The sequence below is a fragment of the Gobio gobio genome, assembly GCF_949357685.1.
Source record: "Gobio gobio genome assembly, chromosome: 5".
In the NCBI taxonomy this organism is placed as follows: Eukaryota; Metazoa; Chordata; class Actinopteri; order Cypriniformes; family Gobionidae; genus Gobio; species Gobio gobio.
Genome location: NC_137101.1, coordinates 34,299,342 through 34,321,379, shown reverse-complemented (window position 1 = coordinate 34,321,379; position 22,038 = coordinate 34,299,342). Strand labels below are relative to the sequence as shown.

Genomic DNA, 22,038 nt, shown 5'->3' with positions numbered 1-22,038 from the left:
TGTTTTGTAAAATACATATTATTATAAAATATTATTACAAAATATATATTTTTACATTTTCATAAACTTAAACTTTTATAACTTTTTTCTATTTTACTTTCATAATTTATTTGACATCTACAATAATTTGCCAAGTGTCTTCTTTAAAGCAAGACCAATCTTAGGTCTATATTCCAAAGCATTCTTTAATTACAGCCATTTAAGTTTGGATAGTGCATTTTCATGTCTATGCGAAAGAAATGGGGTGACAGTTATTTAAACCTGTTTTTCTCAAAATTCCATTCCTAAAAATCATAGCGATCAGCCGACTTTAGATAACCATAACTTTTGTTTCAGACAAGCCTTGAAAGAAATACAAATATATATTTGAAAAGGGGTTGGCCCCAGCTTTCATATGGTATCAAACGCTGTAAAAGGTAAAATTTCACCATGTGTACCAAATTTTGATGTCACCAGTATTATCATAAAAAACATATTGAGGGAATGGCATTGATTAACATCATATACTCTTTGACAGGTATATAAAATTAAAAGTGTCCTAAAAAGTAAATGACCCACTGAGATATGTTGGGAAGGCTCTTCCATGCTTCTAAGTAAACTATTAAAATTACTATTCAAAAGTTGTGAAACCAACAAAATATTTTCCCTAAACCAATTAACTAAAAAGAGAGGTGTATTTTGTTGTATAATGTATTTACTATTCCAAATTAAGCATTTGTGAGGGGGAAAATTGTGTTTGTTTGTATACATTCATCCACAATAACACTGCCTGTTTATGAAAATTGTAACATTTTATGGGAAGCTTGTTAATATTAAAATTACAATTAAGGAGAAATTCAATACCACCAACTTTTGTAGAAAATAATATTAGGGATATAATACCATAATATATCTTTGGAATGAGTATAGTTTTGTGTCCATTTAATTTTAAATATAGCATTAGATATTTCAAAATCAAGCACATTCAGCCCACCTTGGTTAAGCGAATTACAGTGTTTTTTCCCCTTCAAATAAAATCATTTAATTTATCTAATCATTAATGATTGTTTGGAACATCTATTGCCATTGTAGTGTAAATTAGTCTAGACAACCCTTCAGATTTTGATAATAAAACCCTCCCATTTAAAGATAAGTCTCTCATTAGCCATGTTTTTTTTTATTTTTTTTTTATTTTTTTATGATTATTAGTAATTAATGGGGTGTAATTAAGATCTATTCTTTCTTTTTGGTCTTTGCATATTTTAATTCCTAAATGAGAAAGATGGTCTTTAATTGGAAAGTATTCCAATTAAAGTATTTGTCATACTTCTGACAAGTTACTGGGTCTTTCTTTTAATGCAAATAATTCACATTTTTAATATTTAGTGATAACCCTGATACTAAATAGAACTCATTAAGACACTCACGAGCGAATTTTAATTGTATCTTTAAAAAAAAAATGCTGTATCATCTGCTACCGTGAATTAAATTATTTGAAAAATGCACAGGTCAAGAAACAATGGTTTGAAACAGAAACTCTTCCTTTTTGTCACACTCCAGCACATTAGGTGGCGCTCTGCAACTTCTAGTCGGTTTGCAACTCGCCAGTTAATCCAACGCAGAAGAAGACTACGTCATATGCCTGCGCCTCCTGTGTCTGATGTGTTTCGGCTGAAGAAAGGTTTGTGATTTAAGCATTTAAAGTGTTTCAATTTGATATAAACCGTTCACAAAACGATAAAGTTTTTAAAGCGCTGTAAAATGAAAGGATAATTATCCAACATAACATTGTAATGCTGTATCTAACATGTATTAGCGTTATTTTGTTGCGTGCAAACGCAAGTAACAAAAAGATGCGTGTAATTTTCCTAATAACTGTCGAGACGTCCCTAATGTGATATCATTTAATGTACATAAGAGGTGAACAAAGGTTTTCGTTGTGAAAAGGGCCTTTTCTGACTTCAAACACAACATTTAAGCCTTTTCTTTTGCGCCTCTGGGTCACAACACAGCTCGGTATTTCAACCGCAACATCAAAATAGCGCTTTATAATTGACCATCTGTGAGATAAACGGGAGAAAATCAGCAGATACAAACCAAATACTCAGACACTGGCAGTCAGTCTTCTTTCTATATTTTTATAGCAACAAAAAGATACAGGTACAGTCCAAAACAAATTTAGTTAATCCTTAATGGATTCAATAAAAACGTTTCCAGTTACAGCGGTAGAACATTTATGTGTTTAAAAAAAAAAAAAAAACGTTATAAATTATTCGTATGAAAATATAGATAGCTTAAATTTGTAATAACCATGACACTCAATAAACTAAGATTAGCATTCCTGATCTTAACACGTCATCAACCTTAGTTTACAATCATTACTTAGTACAATAAAAACAGAAAATGGTATAATGATATTCTGGCACATATGTTATGATTTGCAGCACACAAGCTACTGTACATGAGCAATTCTTAAGAGTGTGATCACCTTTTTATTTAATTAATAATTAAAACGAACACCGACAAATCACATTAAAAAGCATTAGAATTAGGTTATAGACCCCTTAATGGTTCACGTCACAGGAAAGTTTGCAGTGCGCGTGTCGGAGTCAGAAAGTTCATTACATCCCATTGACTTGTGTGTTAACCAGAGAATTTCTCGTCAAGAAAAAATGCCTACTTGCATCGTTAACTGTGAAAATCTTACCAGTTATGGAGTCAAGTTTTTCAGGATTCCTGCAGGATCTCATCCGTTAAAATAAAATGTTACGACATCTGTGGCTGCAAGCTATTAAATGGGCTGGGGTGTGTTAATGATGTCACACAGGTGATGGAGTAATAACTACTTTAATCAATGAGTTTGAGATCGAATTCATGCTAGATTTTTTGCTATAAATTATAGACATGGTATCTGTGGAATAATTCTCTTATTTAATTAAGTAATTAAGTTATTTTGCTGTATTTCCAGATTCAACCATAAGCTCGTTCTTACTAGGGCACGTACGTAGCCTACATGTGAACTCTTCAAAAAAAGGTGCTTTAAATCTTTTGACAAACTAACTAATAAATGACATGTATGTATTCTAAATAAAATATATGATCGTACTGAATGTCAGCTTGCTTATTTTGCTCAAGATAAGGATTTAAGTCCATGTTTCATGCAAACAAGAAGCTATGCTTCTAACCACAGGTTGAGAGCAGCCATTCCAACCACACAACATTTTGCGATGCTGTTTGCGAATGATCGTTGGAACTATGGTTTTGGGAGACACCGACTCAGTGAATTATGTTGATAACGACAGAACTTGCGAGTTGCGACCATAGTTGGCTAACGATGCTTTTGCAAATTCATTTAACCTTGCACAAACAATATAAATTGGTACATTTCTAGTCATTGTCTGTGTTTTATATGTGCCTTATAAATACATGCCCTCTGTAGCAAACCTAAGCTACTAGTCCATTATCTGGTGCTATGAAATTAAGCCACGGTAAAAAGAGTGAAGTGTTACAAACGGTGGTAGTAGTTAGCCGCAGGCTAGTGCCAACATTGTGACAACAACGGTAGAGTTAAGCCATGGTAAGTAAACAAAATGTTTTCTGTAAACTGTAGACTGATTTAATAGTTAGGTGAAGTTTGATATCTGGCAATAATTGTGACCTGTGGCATGCTACAGACTATCTTTACATTATCGCTTTCACTATGTTTTAAGAAGAGAGACTACAAATTAAACCATAATAATGTTCGCATTGCTTTCATGCGCTTTGTTACAATCATCAAGTATTGAGAACTTATTAAAGTTATTCAATATGTGAATATTTCCAGCCTAAAGTCTTTTATTTACAAATAACTGGTTTGATTCTCTTAAATGAGTCATATCCTCTGGGGTTTGTTTGTGTGCAATAACTGTTTAGCATTATATTTTAGACAAGATTGGAGATTAATCAATCAAATCATAAATAAATATGCCACAACAATAACTCTCAAATCTTTAATTTATCTCAGGACTGTAACAACACCTGCAACCACCAATTACACCAATGGTAGGGTTAAATAAACAGTTTGAAATAATTATTATTTTTGTCAAGTTCAACAAAGTAAAATTTTCTTGTCAAAATTAGCCATCATCCATTGGCAATAATGCAGGCTGAAATTCGATTATGCTACTATCGGAGCCTGATGTGACCACGCAGACCTTGATAGGCTTATTTCGGGTACTGGAAAGTAGTAATGGGAGAAATGGAGCTATTTGAAATCCTTAGTCGACTAAAGGCTTAGCAAAAGGAATCACTGCACCTGCTGGTCAAAACAAAACAGTGCATGTTTTAAAGGTCCTGTTCTTCGTGATCCCATTTTTCAAACTTTAGTTAGTGTGTAATGTTGCTGTTAGAGCATAAATAATACCTGTTAAATTATAAAGCTCAAAGTTCAATGCCAAGCGAGATATTTTATTTGACAGAAGTTCCCTTTCAAAGCCTACAGCGAACGGCCGGTTTGGACTACATCCCTGTACATCCTGCTTTAATGACGTCAGTAGAATAGTTTGTTGACTAACCTCCGCCCACAAGAATATGCGAAAAAGGGGCCGTGGTCTTGTTGCTCCCTCGTGGAGAAAAGGAAGTGGCGCTCGGTTCGGTTCGGTTGCGTTTGTCGCCATGTCATTCAGACGCTGTTATTTTCATCCCGGAGTCAAATCACCTTTGTTTGGCCTTCAGGGGCTGTAGTTTGAGCGCGTTCATCTCCCCGTTATGGTAAGAGGTGTGACCTTTCCGGGCAACGTGCGCTAAGCTGCTGTCGAATCACAACACGGGAACCGCTGGCACAATCAGAACTCGTTACGTATTTCTGAAGGAGGGACTTCATAGAACGAGGAAATTCTCAGGCCGTTTTGAGGACAGTGAAAACAGCAGTATACAGATAAGTAAATTGTGTGAAAAATACTTTTTTTTTTACACATGAAACATGAACACGTTATATTGCACACTGTAAACACAATCAAAGCTTAAAAAAAAACACGAAAAACGGGACCTTTTAAACTTTAATTTTATACACTTGAAACCTACATTTTGTCCCTCTGAACAAATGACACGCATGTTCAGCTCATTGGTTCTCAGTATCGAACGTGTCCGAAAGAAACGGTTCGTTCCGATTCGAGAACTGTTAACTCGAGAACCGCTGTATGTTCAGTAGTAGGCCTACACGCTCCGTATCATCTGCTCGTGAGTTCTCATCAGTTCTCTCAGCACAACATGTCTCAGTTCAGTGAACTGTTGGAGTTACTAGAGTAACATATATTTAAGGATATTAGTCTATTTCTTGTTGGAGGGACTGTCACTCATGTCAGAAAGTGAGCAACTTTAGTAACTTGTGGATCAGCGCTGACTTGATACTTGAACTGTTTAGAACGATTCCGTCCGATTTGGGGAACTGGTTCGACCGGTTCACTAAAAAGAACGATTCGATAATGAACCAGACATCACTAGTCCACTGACTACTGAACTAGGGAGCTGATGGAGATACTAGAGATTTAATTTGGATTTGTCTTTTCTTTCTGTTAATTATTCTCTTCTTAAACAGGACAGTGTCCAAACACACCGAAAATCTCTTGGTGAAGCTACTGAGATCCACGTGACAAACAAGATGGCGTTGATTAAAGAGGAGAGTGAAGAAATGAAGATTGAAGAAGTATACAGTGTGAAACAAGAAGATGCTGAGGAACAAATAGGTTGGTTTCATTATCAAAGCTGAACTCAGTCATTTAAAATGTTGAAGTCTACAGAAATTAATGATATTTTTTAGGTGTCACAATATATCGCAATACAAATATGCAACAATATGTATCATGGATGGTGACAATATGTATTGGAAATAGTTGCTACTATAAAATGTTGAATATAATGTATAATATTGCAATGGGGGAATATGTGTAGGTCATGTTACCAGTAAAAAGTGGCCTACATTTATTTTTAAATATATCTAGTCAATGACAGAGTGCAAGAATATTCATCTAAAATAATTATTTATTTTCAGCTTCAGAATCATGCATATTTTTATTGTGGTGTCACCACTGTCCAGTGCATTGTGTGACCAGCACCAAGTCCAAGCCTATTCATTTCCACCCACAATGTAATATCACATTTAGCATTTTAAATCAACAGTACATTTATTTAACCTTTTACCATATGTCTTGGTGTATCGCAATAATATTGTATCGTGAGTTCAGTATCATATGTATCGAATAGTGACATTAGGATATCGTTACACCCGTAATATTTTTTAAGAATGTCTTATGAGTGTCCTATTTAAAGCAGTTTTATTTGATGTCTAGTGGGTCGCCTCTTGGGCAGTAGGAGTGGGAATCTCTAGGCACCTCAGGACTTTTTTTATTATAAATTAATTAGGTTACCAACTTTAAAACTTTTTAACCACTTAAACTCTGCAGCATATTTTGAATTTTTTAGAGGATTTGGCATATCTGAATTTAAAAGAGTGCCCTTCCCACATACATTGGAGTAAATGGATAAAAATGGTCTCATTTTACAGAAAACACTCTGAATTTTAACATGGTGGTGGAATATTGCATATATTATATTGTATAAATTCACAATTTTATGATAAACACATATAAAAAGTCATTTTTTGATACTGTTTTTAATTAATATTTTATATATATATATATATATATATATATATATATATATATATATATATAAAAATTGTCCCTTTAGAAACTTTCTTTTGATTCCACTAGGTGGCAGTAAACAGGGGAAAAAAGATTTTTCTTGATATCACCTTCTAAAAAAAAGTTATCGAGATTTATCTGAAAGGAGTCACTGGTGTCTCCAAGTCTACTTTTACGGTGTACATTTTTTATTTCTGAAACAATAGAGCATACCTGAATTTAAAAGAGCGTCCTACCCACATACATTGGAGTAAATGGATAAAAATGGTCTCATTTTACAGGAAACACTCTAAATTTTAACACAGTGGTGGAATATTGCATATATATTTATTGTATTTATTCAAAATTTTATGATAAACAAGGATAACAAGTCAGATTTTGATTGATTTTTTTTTTTTAAATAAGTTTTTATTTGAGTCTGTAATTTAGGACCCGTTTGGTGTATGTTCCTGCGGAAGGTTTCTTTTGAATCATCTAGGTGGCAGTGAATAGACAAAAAAAGAATTATCTTTCTATCATCTTCTTAACAAAAGTTATTGAGATTTAACTGAAAGGAGTCACTAGCGTCTCCAAGTCTACTTTTACAGTCTCCATTTTTGATTGTTAAAAGAATTGGGCTTTCCTGAATGTAAAAGAGCGTCCCACCCACATACATTGGAGTAAATGGATAAAAATGGTCTAATTTTACAGAAAACACTCTAAATTTTAACCCAGTGGTGGATAATGTTATACATTTTATTTTATTTATTCACAATTCTATGATAAACAAGGATAAAAAGTCAGATATTGATTAATTTAAAAAAAAAAGTTTTTATTTGAGAGTCTGTAATTTAGGACCCGTTTGGTGTATTTCCCTGCGGAAGGTTTCTTTTGAATCATCTAGGTGGCAGTGAATAGACAAAAAAAGAATTATCTTTCTATCATCATCTTAACAAAAGTTATTTAGCTTTAATTGAAGAAAGGCAATGTCTTCTCTGAAGTCTCCACGTTTACTCCATAAACCCAAATTATTCAAAGTGCAAAAACAGGCTTATTACCTGTAAAATACTATTTTTACCATGTTACATTTGACAAGAGAATAAACACTTTATCACCTAACTTAACCCATGTCATGTAATATATTAACAAAATAATGAAAAGTAGCAGAAAGTAGCAGTTCTTGTATTTTATTATACATAAAGATAAACTCCAAGAAAATAAATTAAATGTTTTAGAGAAAAATGTGCAAAAAACAGTGCAAAAACACAATATACAAATCTAAGATATAAAATAACTATATACAGCACATAGTAACTATAAAAAGTCAACAAGTTACTATAGAAGAAAAAGAAAAAAGCATAACATGTAGTTTTTGTTTTTTGCAAACGTTGAAATATTGCAATAGTTGATGGAACTGCACATTATCCAGACGAGTGTCCATCAGTGTGCCATTTTCTAAAACAGTTTCTAGATGGCACCAAGCACAATGGTACATTGCACTTTGTACAGTACAATAGAGTCTTTACTTTGAGGCCTGAAAGTTTGTACAAAGCACAAATTCTCCTCCCACTTGCGGCATCTGACCCAAAGTACTCCGGACAACATTGCTCACCTGCTGCTGTGGCAGATGTGGACGGCTCCGGGGCATGCGATGTGGACGGCTCCGGGGTATCTGAGGTGCTGGATTGTGTAGCCAGCTCAGACACAAGCCTCTCCCTAAATTCCTTCTGGCTGAGAGGACTTTTGTTCTGGGATTTGCAGTGGTGCTGGTGCAGAATGAAAGAGTTTACTACTGCAATGTCAACAAAATGAAAAAAAAAAAGTCTTGTACCATTTCTTCGTTTTGTGAAGGACATTATAGTACCCGATGAGGGCATCCGACAGATCCACACCTCCCATGTGTTTATTGTAGTCTTTCACTGCTGCTGGAATCGGGACACTGTGCCTTTCCCATACACCTTCGGGACTCTTGACACGCCTGAGGACCTCATCACCGTCATATGCCTTGTGCATTGTTGAACACAGTCACCTCTCTTGTGTCCATCCACTTTACAAAGAGAAGCTTCCCATCTCGGAGCCATCGAATGGTTCCCCTTTGGGCTCTGCGGCTGATGTCATTCGCCTTGGTTTTGTGGAAGCCCCGCCGGTTGGTCCGTATAGTGCCACACGCCAGAGTCTTCTTGGCAAGCAAGTCCGTAAAAAGGCATAGGCTCGTATAGAAATTGTCCATAAAAAGCTGGTAGCCTTTGCCGAGAAGTGACAGATCCAGAAGCTGCATTACAGAATCATAACTGAGCCCTTTTCCAGTGGCCAGGGAAGATTTGCCTTCATAAACGAAGAAGTTCCACGTGTAACCACAGGCAGAATCAGCCAGCACGAAGAGTTTGTAGCCCCACTTGGTCGGCTTCTCTTTTATGTACTGCTTGATGCTGATTCGCGCCCTTGAAGCCACCATCCTCTCATCCACTGCTTGCTGTCTGTCTGGATGGAAATAGGTTTTGCATGCCAAGACGATGTCATTGTACAGGGGCTTGATCTTCTGAAGTCTGTCGTAGGCTTCAGTTCCCACTTTTCTTGAGTTGTCTCGATCATCCTCAGGATTGCTGAGGTGCAGGTTCCAAGAAATGGCCTGAAATCTGGACCTTGACATGACCGATTTTGGGAATGGTAGGCGAAAAATTTCTTTACCAGACCAGTAATCAACGATGTTTTTTGCACAGAGGAGCCCCATGTAGATGACAAGTGCAATGTACTGATACAGTTCGTGTGCATTCAAAGGCAACCAAAGGAAACGTTTTCCAGCCTCCGCCCGCATTTGTGCAAAGGTGTTGGTGTTTTTCACAATGGTTTCCACCACAGAGCCTGTAAAGAAGAGCTGAAAGAGCTGCAGAGGGGAATAGATCCTGTCCATTACAAGCTGCGCTCCTGGGTTTCTTTTTGGGAGGAAATTTGGTAGCGCTGGAACCTCATCCTCCACACTGCAGTCATTCCACCTTTCTGTGCCATCATCCTCAGACATCGCACTTGCTGACCTTTTTGTCCCCTGTACATGAGACCTCCCTCTGGTTTGCTTGCTGGCAGTTCCAGCTCTTTGTGGCCTCACAGAATCACCAACAGAGGATGTTGGGGTCTTGGAGGTGTGAGGTGGGGAAACAACCTCCTTGCTGCTGGTGCATGGCAAATCTGGCTGCCACTCTTCCTCACTGTCCAGACTGCAAAACAAAACAAATTTATAAATCCACATTGCTATTTAGAAATGCATGCTGATATTACATGCACAAAAATAATTCACATATGCACATAACGGATACAAGAATATAATTTGCATATCCACATAAGATACACAAATAAATGTGCATTCAAATATGAATGCAACAGAAACATGTAGAATGCATTTTATGTATACATTACAAAACAAATGTAAATAAAAGCTGCACATATGCATGCCATAGTTCAAATAAGCTTGGGAGCATTTGCTTTTGACATACACACATGCATCAATGCAAGTGATGAACAAACGCGTGCAAAACTAAAAATATGCATATCAAATTATTTTGGCACATGTTGGTGCAAAACAGCACAAAAAGCTTGCAAAAGCTCCCAAGCTTATTTTATCATTTCATGCATATGTTTTTAGGTGAAAAAAATGCTCAAATACTCATGCACAAACATGTATGCGACACACACAAAAAAATCAGCACGTGCTTGGTTAGCAAAACATGCTATTCTGAATTAGCGCGTGCATGGGTTATAATATTTCTCGATGTCTGTTGCATGCATATTTTGTATTGTTGCATGCATTTGTTCATGAAATACACAAATACAATGTTTATAAGTTCGAAATGGGTACTTATGCAATGCATGCATATGTTTTTAGGTGAAAAAAATCCTCAAATACTCATGCACAAACACACGACACACTAAAAAAAAAATCTGCATGTGCTAACTAAATCACCCATGCATTCTGAATCATCGCGTGCATGCATGGGTTATAATATTTCTCGATGTCTGTTGCATGCATATTGTGTATTGTTGCATGCATTTGTTCATGAAATACACAAATACAACGTTTAGAAGTTCGAAATGTGTACTTACTCAAATTCAGGATCTTCGCCCGCATTGTACGCTGCTTGTCTGACAGAGTCAAAACTTCCATCACTGCAAGTTTCAGTATCGCTCTCGCGATCAAGCTCTGCCAAAACAGCCTCCACACCGACAAAAAACTTTCTTGAAGCCATTGTTCAAAAACAAACACTCCAATCAATCCTAAAAACCACGCAATAAATCGAAAAACCAATATCACTAACCACGCCAAACTCTTCTGCAATGATTGCTGCCAGCCGCTGGAAAATCATGAAGACGACCCGCCTCCTAAACTTTGGGAAGGGAGATCTCGGGCTCTGATCGGTCTACAATCATGATCGACATGTCTATCGATCACTAAAAAGCTCAGCTTTTTTGACGTATGACGCAATACGTGATGACGTCATCAGACATCGCGCCTGATAGAGATGATCCACTGAAAGTATTTATCTGCATCGCATGTTTTGATCTGGACATCGGTGACATATTACAGTGTCATTTGGCCATGCATGCTCACAGACATGTGAAAATACTCTCATTTTGAAGAAAACAACCTAAGGAACGAGCTGATCTAGCGTTTGTGGCTAGTAGCTCCACACGGAGTAAGTGATCCGAGCAGGAATATGACTCGTGTTTGCTTGTTCAAAAGAATCGATTCAGTTTTCGTAAATCTTTTGATAATAATGTTACTGTAAATTGTTGGATCGGTGAAATAGAGAGTGAGAGCTTTCATTTGATATATGACTTGTCTATTTTTGGTGAGTTTGTGATATAAATATTAAATTTAATATCGCTCATACCATTTTTTCAAGGGGGGGTCGAATTTAGACCTTATTATCTTCTTCTATGTAACATAAATGCTAAAGTGATTGGGTTTTCCTGAAAGCTGAGGTTCTAAGCTTTCAAACAATACCAAATATATTTATGTTTGTGATGCACAACTTAGAGATTTTTTTAAATGATTATGATGATGCAAAATTGGACCCACCGGTGGGTCCGCAGAGTTAAAGTGGTTAAAATTAAAAATGTAATAAACAATTGTATGTTAATAATGTTTTACTAACTATCTAGCTTCACAAAGCACAAGCAAAAATAGTAAATAATTAAGAGGAACAAAGAAACATGGCCTGTTGCATAAAGCTAACTGAACAAACTCTATAAATCCGATCTCACAAAGCTCTGTATAAATGTTCTGTCAACTCCGGTTTGATTCAGAGTTTGTGATTAACTCTGAAGCACGTGCACCTGAAAGTGTGACGTGCGGCAAACAGCCAATCACACATAACATGGAAAGCGTCAGTTTGATTCACTTCTCTTCTGAAGACAGATCGTTTTGAAAATTATCATGAAATTAAACACGTTTACAAGGCAGGAATAAACACTTCTGTGGTACCTAAAGTTTAAGACAGCAGCTGAAAGAAAATATCTGACTAGGCCTATATCATTACATGATCTGAATCAAAGAAATATGCCTAATAATTATAGGTTCACAAAGAGTTCAAATTAATTTCATTTAAAAGCAAAGTTTAATATTATGTGCCAATGAATATAGTAATTATATGAATATATTATTAATTAAAAGTAATTATAATTCATATATAAATAATTAGCAGCAAAAGATGAGCAATTTTGTCTCTAAGGTTTTTTCACTCTAAACTGCTTTAATTTGGAGTGAGAGATACAGGGGAAGTGGCTTTACTGCATCTGATGCATGTCACTTTACTCAGGGTTTACTTTAGGGTTGCAAAGTTTCCAGGATTTTTAATGGAAATTTACAGAAGTTTTTGGAAAGTTGCTGGAAAATTTCCCAGGAAGTTTTCATCCCGTTTGTACCCCTACTCACAGGTGGTTGGTCCATTTTGGGTTTGCAATCTCTAACCCAGAATAAAACCTGCTCCCGAGCAGGTTGGCAGAGTAGTGCAAGTTACCATGACAATGAACACCGATCCAACTTCTTGAGCCGAAAAAACAGAGTTTGCTCAAACTAATCTCAAACTTACCTGGGTAGCAACTGAAACCAGCTTTGTACAACAAGGCCAAAGGTATTAAGATTTGGTCAATTGGATCACAAGTGTATGATGCTAAATACAGGTCTAAACGGGGTCTAAAATGTTTTGAGCTTGTCCACTTTCGACCACTTCCAGTGCTTTTGTAGTGTAAACGCTTGTGGTTGAAAGCGTTGAACAGCCACAAAAGTCTGCCTACTCTCCACCTCCTGACCCAATGCAAAAAGGGAAGTGCGCTAACCTGATGGGATTTAAACTTTGTCGGTTAAGGACCCAAGTTAGGTTTGAAGACGAAAAACAAAACCAAGCACTGTTCTCTTACCGTTCCTGATTTTTAAAGGGGTGGTAAAACACATTCTTTTGAAGGCTTGACTGTGTTTGTGGGGTGCACTGTAACGTGTTCATGCTTCGTTTAAAAAAAATTTGCCTTATTTTTCATATATTTGACCTTTATTCTACACTGCTCTGTCCCTCCTTGTAAAACGGTCTGATGCTTTCCGGGTTGTATGAAGCCAGTCCCTCAAAAATACGCAGTGGGCTCTGATTGGTTAGCTGGCCCAGTGTGTTGTGATTCGCTAAACGCCTAGTGCACGTATGTCGGAAACGTCACGCCCCTTACCGGAGGCTGTGCTTGCTTTGGTCAGTATTAGAAACAACGGCGTCAATAAAACCATCTGAGCCCGAATCAGACCCAGAACATTTTAGTGAAGATGATCGAGCAGAACCTGTTCAGTCCTCAAGAGTAAAGACTGCGGATCTATAGTGATCGCTACTGAATGGCACTTTAACTTTTGTATTTTTAGAACGATTATAGCCAAATATCTGTCGCAAGAACTAACCCAAAACGAACACTAAGCACTGGCTTTAACTAGTAAGTTAGCCAAATCACACACAGAACCATGTTTAGCATGCCTGTAGATAAACAATACATAAAAGCTCTAATCAAAGAATCATTTACACTAATGCCAGGTTCGCTGATGAGATTTTAACGTTAGTGTTTGTAATGTTAGGTGTTCGTCAGATAACGTTAAGTATGAATGAGCATTTAACAGACTGGTTTGCAGAACAGCGTTGTCATCTGTTTACTTCCTTGCTACAACCTATTACAGGAAAACACATCGATGAAAAATAAATCAGACTTACAGGTTGTGGCCCGTAAACAGCTTCTGTTTGTAAATCCAGCTTTCAGGACAAGCCGTTGTGCATATCCTGTATTGAACTCGCGAAGTTTGTGGAAGTTTGTGTTGTCCTCCGTGAAATGTGCAGCGCGCGCGTCATGCATCCACGCACCGGCAGTGTTTTTTTCACGCAGCTGACGTTGTGCAAATCTGGCATTGAAATCGCGAAGACGGTGGATGTTTTCCTCTGTTAGATGTGCTGCAGGGAGCCCTGCGCGCGCCTGATTCCCCGCTGACTCAAACACACGTGCATATAACATGCTGTATGTTAAACGCTCTGCAACGCACCCCCGTCCCAAGGAAGGCTGAACAGAGCAAGTACCCCAGACCTGCAATCCGGATGGAAATAACAGCGTTTCCTCTGCATCGCGGCAACAACACTCCAGCCTAACTATACCACAACAGCGCCGCGATACAAAATGGCCTCACCCCCCCTTATTTAATATTCTCGGAGGAGGGGTTTATGTAAATATTGAGCCTGTTGATGTCACCAACCCTGGAGGAATGTGTGTAGTCGCCTACTGGCCGTTTGCTGTAGTTCTTAGAAACTGATTTCTTTAAAAGCAAATATCTCCCTTTGCTTTAAACTTTGAACGTTGTAACTTTGCAGATGTTGTTTATGCTCAAGCAGCAACATTACACGCTAGCTAAAGTTAGAATAGTGAAATCGTGGTTTACCACCCCTTTAACACGCACTCACAGCCAGTGTTGGGGTAATGCATTACAAGTAACTTGAGTTTCGTAATCAAAAGTACTTTTTCAAGTAACTAATAAAGTAATGCATTACTTTCAAAATTTTACAACACATAGCCGAGTTACTTTTTCAAATAAGTAATGCAAGTTACTTTGTTTTCCCATGTATTGACTGACATCGCAAGAAGAACGGACCCCAGATGAGAAAAAGTAACGTAACATTACATTTCTTAAAAAGTAACTAAGTAACACAATATTTAGTAAGGGAGTAACGTAATATTGAGAAGAAAAAAAAAGTGGACAAAAGAGACAGATTAAGGCCCTGTCTACACGATGGGAAAACGCAGATATTTCCCTGCGTTTTGGCCTGTCATTTACACGAAAACGCAGTTTTTATCCCAGAAAACGATTATTTCTAAAAACGCCCGTTATGTGTTGCCGTGTCAACTGGGAGAAACAGGGTTTTAGGTTCTCAAACGTCACATTATGCGCCAGAAAATGCTTACGTCATGTGAGCGCCCTATGTTTAGAGTTTGTTTGATCATGGATGCAGTTAAGGTGGTACTCATTTTTACTTTTGCGCAAACGCTTTTGGCCTGTTTGCATTTGCAAACACAACTGCTGTACTATATCGAGGAGCACAAACGAACCTCGCGCCATGTCTGTTGTTTTGAAAGGAACAGGAAGTCGCTTGTGCTATTTGTTGTTGTCGATTTTGAGGATTCTGATTGGCTTGCATGGCTTTATCCTTCTCCCTACACTGCCGGATTCTGCATAGTTATGATGGCACTCGACGGCATATTAATGCGGGTTGATGTAAACGTCAACTTTTTTGAAAACGATGTTGTGTGCACGGTTATTTTTGAAAACGGATCGGGGGAAATATTAGTTTCTCTAAATACCCGGCTATGTGTAAATGTGGCCTAAAACACTAGGTGTTAACTGGTAGCCTATGTGTCTTCCTCGTCTACTTGTGATCCAATCGACCAAAACGCATCTTAATACCAGGTGTAAACAGGGCCTAAAGCCCAAAGTATACTATGGCTGTCCACACTGACCGTGTGATGTAATTTTCATCATCCCAAAAAGTTGGTGTGCCTGTAACCTCAAGAGGTATTAAAGGTATCTCAATATCCTTTCAAATTCTGATTTTTGAAAATCAAGTTTTAAATGTTGTTTATATGTCTGTGTTGTTTTTAATATGCTTTTAGACAAACCATGTGCAATTTAAACACCATTGCTGAGTATTTTCTCCTTAAAGGGCATATTGCAGGTTATTTTTTTTTTTAACTAATATATAAACCTTGTATGAAAATACCTTATGAAAATGTAATGCAGGGTTTCTCAAATCATAATTTGAAAGTGTATACAAACAGAACTAAGCAACTTTTTCTATGAAATGTTACTTTAATTTTATTCCTGACTTTTCAAATCAGTCTCTGTGACTTTTTCCATATAAATTTACATTTATGCATTTGGCAGACGCTTTTATCCAAAGCCAACCCATGACCTTGGCGTTGCTAGTGCCATGCTCTACTGTTTGAGCTACAGGAAAGCTGTAAATAGTTCTAAGCACCTTGTTTTATGATCTGTCCTGACAATAATTTATTTCATGTATAAATAGGATAATGTAATATTGCACACTGTTTCTTTGCATTTATTTTGGATTTATTGTCAGTACTGGGCTCGCAGTTTACGTGGGTAAGGTACTTTGTACTGTGTGTGTGGATTACCGCGTTTGTCCACCACCACCAAAGACCATTTTTAACCCACGAAAATATATTTTAGAATTTATAATTTTGATGCTTTAATGGTTTTTGTTAAATATTTATTCCTTTTTCTTTGTGCCACTAAATTGGTGTCAACTTTGTTTTTTTCACTTTAGACCAGATGGCGCTGAAAGAGGAGAAACATGAGAAACATGATTTCATGACTGGAAAAAAATCTACACGGATTGGAAAGACCTCACGAAACCGAGCTAAAAAGACTGGAAAGAAAAAGTTTTTCACCTGCCAACAGTGTGAAAAGAGTTTTGATCAGCGTGGAAATCTTAAAGTCCACATGAGAGTTCACACTGGAGAGAAGCCTTACGCCTGCAAACATTGTGGAAAGAGTTTCAATGAAAAAGGAAACCTTAACGTTCACACGAGAATTCACACTGGAGAGAAGCCTTACTCCTGTAAACAATGTGGAAAGAGTTTCACTCAAAAAGGAAACCTTACAAACCACATGAGAATTCACACTGGAGAGAGCTCTTTCAATTGCCAACAGTGTGGAAAGAGTTTCAGTGAAAAGGGAAACCTTAAAGTTCACATGAGAATTCACACTGGAGAGAGCTCTTTTACCTGCAAACAGTGTGGAAAGAGTTTCACTCAAAATGGAAACCTTAAAAAGCACATGAGGATTCACACCGGAGAGAAACCTTATACCTGCAGACTCTGCGAGAAGAGCTTCACACGGGAACTGGGCCTTAGGTATCACATGCACATTCACACTGGAGAAAAGCCGTTCGTATGTGGTCAGTGTGGAAAGAGTTTCACACGCAAAGTGACCCTTGAGACCCACATGAGAGTTCACACTGGAGAGAAGCCGTTCCCGTGTGCTCAGTGTGGAAAAAGTTTCAGATGTAGAGAGAACCTTAATCAGCACATGAGGATTCACTCCAAAGTGAACTGTTTTATATGTCATCAGTGCGGGAGTAGTTTCAGAGACATGAAGCGTCTTAAGAATCATGTAATAACTCACAATGGAGAGAAGCCTTTCATGTGCCATCACTGTGGAAAGAGTTTTACAATTGAAGAAAAGCTTCAAACTCACATGAGACTTCACACTGGAAAGAGGCCTTTCACATGTCTTCAGCGTGAGAAAAGTTTCTCGTACCAAAGAGTCATGAAACGTCATTTGCAAACTCGCTCTGGAGGAAAGAAATTTCATTGTGATCAGTGTAATAAAAAATTTCTTTTGCCATTACACTTAAAGATACACCTGAAAAGTCACACAGATTTGAGACCCTATTCGTGTTCTTTGTGTGGAAAGAGTTTTAAAAGGCTCTGCAATTTAAAATGGCACCAGAAAACGCGTATCTGTGTAAAATTAAGGCTACGCTCACGCCGCAAATGAATGTGGGACAAATCGATTTTCTGCTCTGTTTATTTGGGGTAAGACTGTTCACATGACCTTTATATACTCACTGGCCACTTTATTAGGTACACCTGTTCCACAACTTGTTAACACAAATATCTAATCATCCAATCACGTGGCAGCAACTCCACATTTAGGCATGGTCAAGACAAAGTTCAAACTGAGCATCAGAATGGGGAAGATGGATAAATGGATAAAATAGCAAGTGAGCGGCAGTTCTGTGCTTGAAAATGTCTTGATGTCAGAGGAGAATGGCAAGACTGGTTCGAGCTCATAGAAAGGCAACAGTAACTCCAACCACTCGTTTCAACCAAGGTCGACAGAAGAAGCATCTCTGAACACACAACACTTGAACCTTGAAGCAGATGGGCAACAGCAGTTGAAGATCACACAGAGAGCAACTCCTTTCAGCTAAGAATAAGAAACTGAGGCAACAATTTGCATGGGCTCACCAACATTGGACAATAAAAGATTGTAAAAAGGATGCCTAGTTTAATGAGGCTAATTTCTACTGTGCCATTCAGATTGTAGGGTCAAGTTTGATTTGGTGTAAACAACATGAAAGTATGGATCCATCTTGCCTTGTATGAACGATTCAGACTGTTGGTGGTGGTGTGATGGTATGGGGGATATTTTCTTGGCACTCTTTGGGCCCCTTAGTACCAATTGAGCATTGGTAGCACCCATCTTATGATTGCTACATCCAGCAGGAGAACGCATCATGTCACAAAGCTCAAATAATTTTAAAATGGTTTCTTGAACATGACTTCATTGTACTCAAATGGCCTCCACAGTCAACAGATCTCAAACCAATAGAGCATCTTTGGGATGTGGTGGAAAAAGGAGATTCGCATCATGAATGTGCAGCCAACAAATCTGCAACAGTATGGACCAAAATCTCTGAGGAATATTTCCAGCACCTTGTTGAATGAATTAAGGCAGTTTTGAAGGCAAAAGGGGGTTCAACCCGATACTAGCAAGTAGAGCTGCAACTAACGATTATTTTTTCTGTCGACTAATCTAACGATTATTTTTTCGATTAGTCGACTAATCTAACGATTATTTTTCCAGATTAATCTTATTATTCTTTTTTACTGATTATTGTATTTCAAAGAGGGTAGTGAATTTGTATATTATTTTAACATGAAATCAATGAATGATGACAATATTAATTATATTTCAGGAAGGGTAGTATACATAGTATGCCATTTTATAATGAAATATATGAACACAAGAAGCTTTTTAAACATAATATATAATGATACTATTCATCATAAAATGTATACAGAGTAGGCCTAATTAGGAAAAGTTGTTTACTATAGTAGTTGAGTATGATTTACTTATTGATTTTTGTCAATAGTAAACGAAAATGCACTTGTATTTATCTGCAAAAGGTTCACATACAGGAGCTTTCAGCATAGTGTTAATGTATAACTAGTCGTCTATTTTGAAGATACATGTGCATAAACAACGACTAAAGCTGCCAGAAGTTTTTGCCCAAACTTCAAAGACACATTTAAATGATTAAAGCTAGAGGCATATCTTAACTTTAATGTTACTTTAATCATGTAAACTACCTATATACAACAAGTTATTATGCATATGTGTTTGGGACAGAGCGGAACCAGGTCGCATTTACAGCAGATATATGCAGCCCATAATAAATAAAAGCACGAGACGTACTGGGGTCGGAGAAGAACCCAGGAAAATGTGACCGTCTGTTGCAATACACGCGTGGCGCGTTCAGCTGCGCGAGAGAACCATGGAGAAGAACACTGGCAGCAGGGTTGCCAGGTTTACACAACAAAACCCACCCATTCGTTACTCAAAACTAGCCCAAAACAAGCTCAATCGCGTTTCGGGGAGGTTCTTTGGTAAACATCGCGTTCGGGGGGTTAAATATGTGTGTTTTTTGATTCAACCCGCGGACATGAGACGCAGCCCGCGGCAACAGTGTAGAAGTAGCCCAATTCCGCGGAAAAAAGCGGACTTGGCAACACTGACTGGCAGTGTGAAAGCTCCCGCTCTCCACGCGCACAGCTCCCGCTCTGCCACCGCGCGCAGTGTGAAACCGGCGTTACAGAGTTTTATTCGGCTTCTGTTTAAAGTACTCCCACACTTTTGAATGTCGCGGTCTGGCTTTATATGATAAATGATCATTTTCACTATGCCCGGGAGCAGAAGCTGCCATTATTCTAGATCTTCTGTTCCATTCTAGAACGTAAATATTGTGCCGCACACGCGTCGTTGCAGCCCTACTAGCAAGGTATACTTAATAAAGTGGCCAGTGAGTGTGGCCCATACCAGATACTCAAACAGAATGGAGTATTATAGTTGTTCAGATGTCACATCTATTGTCTTTTAGTGAGAGGTTGCGGTAGACACCCTCTAATTTTCCCTGTATAGATATTCCATTTCATATATTGATACCATGGAATCAAAAGATATATATAAACCTTCTGTTTTGCAGTGAAATTCTGCTGTGTAAATACAAAATTATAAATAAAAAGACAAACTGAATGAAGTAAGGAATATTGCACTGCATTATTTGTTTAATCTGTAGTGAATGCATGTACAAGTAAACATAAATGGTTAATTCCATGTCAACGCAACCAGAGGCCCCCGGGTAATTTCTTGTGGAAGAACTACATAAATGAAAAAAAAAAGAAAATATGCTATGGATTAATATTTACTATGTAATTCACAGTTTTGTTGAGGGGGGGGTCAAAATGCTGAGGGGGGAGGATATGACATCGGTTTATTTTTACATAGAGGCAGGTACGTCGTTTCATAAATGCATATTACGCCTGTTGAGTTAGTTCAAAAATTGGGAAAAAACAGTGTTTAGATTAATTAAAGTTATCTCAATATCTTATTCTGGTTCTTAATGAAGTAACAGATATTGATTAATCATTCAGTCTTGCCAATCGTCATTTGAGAGCATATAAGCAGAAGTCATTGAGCCGTCTCAGCGACAATTCTTCTGTCATGACTTTTCATGCTCTGCAGTGTTCTCTTCCGTCCTCTTCCATCATTTCTAATGATATTACACATAAGTGGCATACTTATACTTGTATAATTACATAGAATAAGTGACGAATAATAAGATACTGGTGGATGAATGATGATCTTCCATCAATGTCTGTTTCAGTGTTGTGAGCTTGTATACTATGGCACTTGGTAAACAGTAGACCTTGTTAATCTGAGCGATCAATCCAAGGCCGTTCCAATTGCAAAACAATGGGTGATTGGCCTCTACATATCATCCCTACCCACCCACCATATCCTAGATCAAGTTTCCATTGGTTGGACTAGCCAACGTTTTCAAACACTGCATTGGAACAAGACCGGATCCTCAAATATATTGATATATAATGTACTTTACTATAAAACTCGGAGGCACTTTTTTGTTATGGCTATTTCACTAATTCATCAGAATTAAATGTAGCCAGACATATTAATACAAGCATCCAACTTCTTAAAAAATAATTAGTATTATCATTTAATTTATCAGCATTAAATACAGCCAAATATAAATCAGACAGGTAAACACAGACTGATCAAATGAAAGATTTAAGCACAGCCTTTCATCCAGACCAATATGCTTTGCAGTATGCCAAATCCTTTGATGATGCGCTCGCTGGGGAGAGATAGCCCTCTCTGATCTGAGGCAGCACCGTATAACCATGTTCCTTCGCACTCGCAAAAGTCGAATGGGTCGAGGGCACAAAGACACATGATGTATTTATGAACGAGTTAACTTGTCAAAGAGGCTAACTTTAAGTGTTTCGGGGGTCTCTTGTTTTTTGTAATCTGGCCCCTGCATGAGCGACCGCCCCGAGTTTCCCTCTTTACCATCACAGGAGGAATGCTCAGAGGCGTCAAACTCACATCCAACAGAAAACACTAGATTCAGTATCCTCTGCCCAAGCCGAAGAAGCGTCGGGGCATGCTTCGGTAGTCAGGCAAAAGGACATCACGATCTGGAGAGAGAGCGATAGTGACGAACCTGTCTCTCGCTCCTCAGCCAGCTCGACACGCGAGCCCCACGATCGCATTGTGGGTGCTACCCTTTGAAACAAGCAAAGTGAACGCAAAGCACTTTAACTGTGAACAATTCACAATGCTCGCAATCACCATGCTCAAACACAAGGGCATGCTCTTCCCCCAAACACACAAAGCAATGCTGATGTGTGTCCGATTCAGCCGTAGTAAATGAACACAGAGGCACACACTTTGTTTTGTATATTTTTTATTTTTGTTTTACTTGTCAGACAGAGTGTAGAGGAATAAGAGAAA

General features: G+C 37.8%; 2 protein-coding genes across 2 annotated transcripts in view; both read left to right on the top strand.

Moving 5' to 3' along the window:
- The window catches only part of LOC307127021 (uncharacterized protein), a 369,345-nt gene that overhangs the window by 124,520 nt on the left and 222,787 nt on the right, over positions 1-22,038 (top strand). The window lies entirely within an intron of this gene.
- On the top strand, positions 1,596-20,343 carry LOC307127016 (uncharacterized protein). Its single transcript, XM_079817945.1, has 3 exons — positions 1,596-1,660; positions 5,555-5,702; positions 16,484-20,343. Exons 2-3 carry the CDS (start codon positions 5,618-5,620, stop codon positions 17,716-17,718), a joined length of 1,320 nt encoding a protein of 439 aa, XP_079674071.1. The 5' UTR covers positions 1,596-1,660; positions 5,555-5,617; the 3' UTR covers positions 17,719-20,343.